Source organism: Condylura cristata, unplaced genomic scaffold (assembly GCF_000260355.1).
Source record: "Condylura cristata isolate star-nosed mole 26May11 unplaced genomic scaffold, ConCri1.0 scaffold00003, whole genome shotgun sequence".
In the NCBI taxonomy this organism is placed as follows: Eukaryota; Metazoa; Chordata; class Mammalia; order Eulipotyphla; family Talpidae; genus Condylura; species Condylura cristata.
The window spans coordinates 3,463,734-3,471,104 of record NW_004567104.1 but is presented as its reverse complement, the minus strand read 5'-3'; the positions used below and the strand labels follow the sequence as shown (position 1 = coordinate 3,471,104).

General features: G+C 41.4%; 1 protein-coding gene across 2 annotated transcripts in view; it reads left to right on the top strand.

The window, feature by feature from the left end:
- Positions 1 to 5,781, top strand: part of SLITRK3 (SLIT and NTRK-like family, member 3) — an 8,801-nt gene extending 3,020 nt beyond the window's left edge. For both annotated transcript variants that reach the window (XM_004674930.2, XM_004674931.2), the window contains one exon: positions 2,812 to 5,781. In XM_004674930.2, the coding sequence (XP_004674987.1) occupies positions 2,834 to 5,767 (2,934 nt within the window). In that variant the 5' untranslated portion in view covers positions 2,812 to 2,833 and the 3' untranslated portion in view covers positions 5,768 to 5,781. The remainder of the gene's footprint in view (positions 1 to 2,811) is intronic.
- Positions 5,782 to 7,371: the final 1,590 nt, after the last annotated feature.

Here is a 7,371-nt window from a genome sequence, read left to right as displayed (position 1 = left end):
CCCAACACCACTATGCTCATTCCTTGAGATCTTCTGCTATAGAAAAAGTAAACTGTACCATTGTTATCCAACTGGTCTCCGGATCCTTCCAGAGCACTGGATTGTCTCTATTTTTAAAAAAAAGGTGGAAGCAAACACATGACTGTTGAATTCAGGGGAAATCCAAGGTTTTGAGCTCCGCACAACAAAAGGATTCCTGGTGCAAAGAGATCGAAGCAAAATGCAGGAGGAACTCTGCCCAAGAGACTCCAATTGCCGGAGCCCTTATTCTGGATGATCAAGCTGAACCAGCTAGATTCAGCTCTTCTGCTTGTGGACCCTGAATTTCCCTTTATTCCTGTCTCTGAAGGGGAGTGTCTCTACTGTAGAAAAGGATAATTAAAAGGGGTAGACTTACTCTCAATCCATTTATATCAGAGAGGGAAACTAGTGAGGTGATGGTTTCCTTGAGAGTAAAAAAAAGAAAAGAAAAGAAAAAAACACTAATCCCCTCCCTCCTCCCTTTTCCCACCAAAAGAATGTTTCTCATAGATCGATCTCTCCCCCTGTTTCCTATTTTGACATTTTGTCGACTCTACCATTTCACTTTTTCTCTGTCTGGTTAAACACACACACACACACACACACACACACACACACAAAGCACAGCAGTGTAGTCAGAGCTTCTCAGTGCTCATGCCCAAACTCATGCTAAACGCATTCCTTTCTTGGAACTCAGTTCTGTGACGTGAAAAACCAAATCCAGGCTAAAAGCACATACTTAAAAAAAAAAAAATGCCAGCGCGAATAAAGCCCGAGATTCTGCACTCTGATTGAGCCTTCCTTCCACCCTTCCTTCCTCCCGCCCTTCTTTTCAGTGCCCAATGGTCTGCTACTGGTTACCGGGAGAGAATAGCCTCAGCGGCGGCTGTGACCGCGGCAGCGAAAGTGGAAGCCTGCAGCAGCCCCTCTCCCCGCGCTATTGAGCATGCCAAGCGTCAGTTCTGCATCCTAAAGAAGCCCATTGAAAGGTCCATTGCATTCCAAGCACGTCTCTAGTTTGCTGTCCTTCCCCCCCCCACACACACACCTCTTAGTAAGCCCCTGCTTCCCTTTTGCTTCAGCTTCAGCAAAAGGAGGGAGGGAGGAAAGACAACCTTAAATTCAAGCCCTCTTTCCTTTTTTTTTTTTTCTTTTTTAATGTTCAGTGCTTAAAAAAAAAAAAATTTCTTCAAAATAGGTAAGTCAACGACATACGGAACCTTTCTTCCCTAAAATTGAGTGACCTCAAACACAAGAAAAGCATTTTTAAAACGAAATGTGAAGAAAAACAACTTAAATTTTAAAATTTTATAAGGAAAACAGGGTAAACTAATAGTGCAATGTAGTCTCATCTCCTCTCTCTCCCTTCTCCCTCTCTCTCTTCATTGAATTGTTTCTAAAAATTGAGTATTGTAAGCCTGAGGCAGATTTCTTCTTTGTTTTCTCATGGATAATTTCCTTACAGCTGTGTACATTATATGCAAGTTGAATGTGGTGATCTATTCTTTTCATTCTCCTTATAAATTGCATCATTGTTTTTAAGTTTGAGGGTTTACACCATATTCCCTCAATGTATGTATCTGTGTGTGGATAGAAACTAAAACCTGAAAAATCTAGTTTATTTTTATTGATTACAAATGATCATATAACTTTGATATGTCAGTGACTAAACAGGACAACCTGATAAAAATACATAATTATAATTTGTTTAAGTGTGCATTTTCATAACCTGGTGTTACTAGATGAGAAAAAAAAAGCCATATAGAAGAAGGCTCTGTATTTTTAGAATAGTGCATGTATTTGATTTTTTTTCTAATTGAAAAGTAGGTTTGTCTTTCTTTGAAATATATTTTGTGTGACATATCATTTATTAATTAGCAAATTAAACTTGAGGTTTTTATTTTATTTTTACTTTTTTGCCTTTAACTATCTACCTCTCTTTTAACCTGCCTTTCCAGCTTTTTACTGGATCCTCCTCAGTTGCTGTTTAAGGCACAGATTCACATTCCAAACTGCTCTGCCAAGTGTTTAATACAGACACTCCAGCGCTCAGCAGCATCCTTGAGCTGTCACTATCTTTAGCTCTAACAATTGCAAGGCTTCTTTTTTAGAAAGGGTAATCACTCTTAAAAGATTCAGATAGCCAAATGATGCACATATGCAGAAATTATTAAAGGAGATGTTAATAATCTGTCCTTGAGCAAAAGTGGTAGGGGTAGGTCTGAAATTACAGTGTAATTAATCATGCTCTGAGATACCAAGCACTTTATACCTCACAATCTCTGGTGCTGGACAGTGGGCTCATACTTTATCGTGTAATTTATTAATCAGAGTAACCATGACTGATTTGAGTAAACCTATAGTCTAAAGAATCTGTTTTTCCTATTAATGCTCAATTCAGAGCTATAATGGACACCTTCCATATATCAGTGAGTTTTAACAGTCAAATAGTTATAATGACCAAGTTACTAAATCTGCCCATACCTGGGCATCACTGTATGCCAGTTCCCTCATTTTCTATAAGAAGCAATGGAGGTTGCTTTCATTTGTATTATATGCCCTTTACCAAGCAAGACCTCGTTCTGGAAAATGCCATTTCATGGTATAATATTTCAGTCTCCTAAGTTTAGAATATAGAATATAGTAAGCTTGTTGATAAGTTGTTCTGAGTGTTAGTTCAACAACAGCTAAAGTTTTTATATCACTCTGTATAAACCCTCCATGTAGGAGTCAATTAGAACAGTGCCTATGACTAAAAGCTAAAAATCTGCATCTTTATTTCTGTTGCAGTTTTGTAATCAACCAGGAACGAATGATGAAATCTTCCATAACTGAGATGCTTCACAGAGGGAGGATGCTGTGGATAATTCTTCTAAGCACAATTGCTCTGGGATGGACTACCCCGATTCCCCTGATAGAGGATTCAGAGGAAATAGATGAACCCTGTTTTGATCCATGCTACTGTGAAGTTAAAGAAAGCCTCTTTCACATACATTGTGACAGTAAAGGATTTACAAACATAAGTCAGATTACTGAGTTCTGGTCAAGGCCTTTTAAACTGTATTTGCAGAGAAATTCAATGAGAAAATTGTATACCAACAGTTTTCTTCATTTGAATAATGCTGTGTCCATTAACCTTGGAAACAATGCATTGCAGGACATTCAAACAGGCGCTTTCAATGGTCTTAAAATCTTAAAGAGGCTATATCTGCATGAGAACAAACTAGAAGTCTTTAGAAATGATACCTTCCTTGGATTGGAAAGCCTGGAATACCTTCAGGCAGATTACAATGTCATTAAACGTATTGAAAGTGGGGCATTTCGGAATCTAAGTAAATTGAGGGTTCTGATTTTAAATGATAATCTAATTCCTATGCTTCCAACCAATTTATTTAAAGCTGTCTCCTTAACCCATTTGGACCTACGTGGCAACAGGTTAAAGGTACTTTTTTACCGAGGAATGCTAGACCACATTGGCAGAAATCTGATGGAGCTCCAACTTGAAGAAAATCCCTGGAACTGTACATGTGAGATTGTGCAACTGAAGAGTTGGCTGGAGCGCATTCCTTATACTGCCCTGGTCGGAGACATCACCTGCGAAACCCCTTTCCATTTCCATGGAAAGGACCTGCGAGAAATCAGGAAGACTGAGCTCTGTCCATTATTGTCTGACTCAGAGGTAGAGGCTAGTTTGGGTGTTCCCCACTTGTCTTCAAGCAAGGAGAATGTGTGGCCAACGAAGCCTTCTTCAATGTTGTCTTCTGTCCACTTTACTGCTTCTTCTGTTGAATACAAGTCCTCAAATAAACAGCCTAAGCCCACCAAACAGCCCCGAACACCAAGGCCATCCTCCACATCCCAAGCTTTCTACCCTGGTCCAAACCAGCCTCCCATCGCTCCTTACCAGACCAGACCACCCATTCCCATTATATGCCCTACTGGGTGTACCTGTAATTTGCACATCAATGACCTTGGCCTGACTGTCAACTGCAAAGAACGAGGATTTAATAATATTTCTGAGCTTCTCCCAAGGCCGTTAAATGCCAAGAAACTGTACCTGAGTAGCAATTTGATTCAGAAAATATACCGCTCCGATTTTTGGAATTTCTCTTCCTTGGATCTTTTGCATTTGGGAAACAATCGTATCTCTTATGTCCAGGATGGCGCCTTCATCAACCTGCCCAACCTAAAGAGCCTCTTCCTCAATGGCAATGACATAGAGAAACTGACACCAGGTATGTTCCGAGGCCTACAGAGCTTGCACTACCTGTATTTCGAGTTCAATGTTATCCGGGAAATCCAGCCTGCAGCCTTTAGCCTCATGCCCAACTTGAAACTACTATTCCTCAACAACAACTTGCTGAGGACCTTGCCAACAGATGCCTTTGCTGGCACTTCCCTGGCCCGGCTCAACCTGAGGAAGAACTACTTCCTTTACCTTCCTGTGGCTGGTGTTCTCGAGCACTTGAATGCTATTGTACAAATAGACCTCAATGAAAATCCTTGGGACTGTACATGTGACCTGGTCCCCTTTAAACAGTGGATCGAAACTATTAGCTCAGTGAGTGTGGTTGGTGATGTGCTTTGCAGGAGCCCTGAGAACCTCACCCACCGCGATGTGCGCACCATTGAGATGGAAGTTCTTTGTCCAGAGATGCTGCATGTCTTACCCCCTGGAGTATCCCCTGCCCAGCCTGGAGATTCTCACATCGTTGGAGGGCCAACAAGTGTATCACCTTATGAGCTCTCTCCCTCTGGGGGCCCTGTTCCACTTTCTGTCCTGATTCTTAGCTTGCTAGTTCTGTTTTTTTCAGCAGTCTTTGTTGCCGCAGGTCTCTTTGCCTACGTTCTTCGACGCCGCCGAAAGAAGCTGCCCTTTAGAAGCAAGCGGCAGGAAGGTGTGGACCTTACAGGCATTCAGATGCAATGTCATCGACTTTTTGAGGATGGTGGAGGCGGTGGAGGTGGAAACGGTGGTGGGGTTCGAGCAACTCTTTCCTCTCCAGAGAAAGCCCCTCCTGTGGGGCATGTGTATGAATACATCCCGCACCCAGTTACCCAGATGTGTAATAACCCCATCTACAAGCCTCGCGAGGAGGAAGAGGTAGCTGTTTCATCCGTCCAGGAGGCAGGGAGTACAGAATGCGGGGGTCCTGGGATTCAACCGCCAGGAATAGGTGAGGTTCTCCTCGGAAGTGAGCAGTTTACTGAGACACCCAAAGAGAACCACAGCAATTACCGGACCTTGCTGGAAAAAGAAAAGGAGTGGACCCTGGCAGTGTCCAGCTCCCAGCTAAACACCATAGTGACGGTAAATCATCATCACCCTCACCACCCAGTTGGTGGGGTTTCAGGGGTAGTTGCGGGAACTGGGGGAGACTTGGCTGGGTTCCGCCACCATGAGAAGAATGGTGGGGTGGTGCTGTTTCCTCCTGGGGGCGGCTGCGTTGGTGGCAGTATGCTACTAGACCGGGAGAGGCCACAGCCAGCCCCCTGCACAGTGGGATTCGTAGACTGTCTCTATGGCACAGTGCCCAAATTAAAGGAACTGCACGTGCACCCTCCTGGCATGCAATACCCAGACTTACAGCAGGATGCCAGGCTCAAAGAAACCCTTCTCTTCTCGGCTGGAAAGGGCTTCACAGACCACCAAACCCAAAAAAGTGATTACCTCGAGTTAAGGGCCAAACTTCAAACCAAGCCGGATTACCTCGAAGTTCTGGAGAAAACAACATATAGGTTCTAACAGGAAAAAAAAAAGGAAATAAATTAGTGTTTTTTTTTTTTCCAAACAAAAAGGAAACACATCCTTCGCTCCCTTTACAGTTACCCCAATGACGACATTCTCACAAATTTCCCTGCCCTGAATACGACTGAAATCGCATGATAACTAGAAAATACAGATGTATGCTCTCCCCCTCAGATGAGATTTGGAGGACGGGCCATACTCAGATCATTAATCAATGAAGTGCCTTCGCAGACTTTTGCCAGCAAATGTTATCATTATTTTTTATACTGAAACTTAAGACTTTGACTGTGCCATGTGTAAGGTATATTGGGGATCATTGTATTGATCCTAATTAAGTAAAACCCAACGTGTCTTTTATTTTCAGTAACTTTTATTTTTATTTGTAGTTTTGTTTGATAGGGGGGGGAAACAAATTGACATTTGTGGCTTTCCTTCCTCTTCTCATCATGGCACAGATTCTGTACATGTATTAACAATGCAGTTTGCTGCATGCCTGGAAACTGCAAGATGGGGAGGGGGGAGGGTCTTGCTCGAATGTTCTCACCTACTCTTTTGTCTTTCATACATATACCTACGTGCAAATCACAAACCCCTACATAGAGTTAGGCCCCTAAACTTACAGTCTCTTCCTTCTGGTCCTGCTACACACACATACACAGTTCCCAATCTCATCGTTCGGGTTTGATTCATTCCTCTCCTTACCATATCACCACCATACTTCACCCTCAGTGTACAGCTCACAACATTTCTCCCACCACCTGGGAAAAGTAATATTCTAGGCTGGATCCTATTGATGTGGCAGCCTGGTGGTTTAACAGCCAGAGGTATACACCTAAGGATGAACACCCTCTTTGTGACACTTCATCCTGATGCCAAGATTTTTTGAGAACATCTGCACTTTCTTATATATATATATATATAATATTAAAAATCATAAAAAAGCAACTGGGTATATATCACTAACAGCTTTGTAGGAAGCACTTTTAATGTTTTCTCTCTCACACACAAAGATTCAAAAGAAATGTTCATATATTTATTCTGTAATTTCAGTGATTATAAATTGTAAAGGTAATGTTTAATCATTGTATAGTGATTATGCGTCTGGTATAGCTTTCCTAATAAAAAGATTTTGAAAAACATAATACATTATATATAGAGGATACAAAGCTTGACCTTAAACTCCAGCTATGCCATGCCTTTTGTGCTCCCATTAAAAAAAGAAAAAACAAAACAAAAAAAAAAACCTTCCTTTTACTTGTTATACAGAAAACTAGTTTATTAACAAGTTTGATGCACTGTGATGCTGATAAATCTTATAACCTACCACCCCATCCCATACCAGGATACAATTGGGACTTAAAAACAACTCTGATTATAGTTCATTTCTTTCTCTTGGATTATGAATTTCAAACTTAGTACACCTGTAATGCACTTTTTTTCCCTAGGTAGGATGTGACTGGGAAAAGTAAAGGAACCAGAGTCCTGAGAAGTAAGGAATTAGGAGGATTTATAATCAAGGATCCATGCTTCTTAAGACAGTGAATGACAAACATGAATAGAGAAGAAAATTGGCTGTTTATTTTTTAATGAACACTAAAATA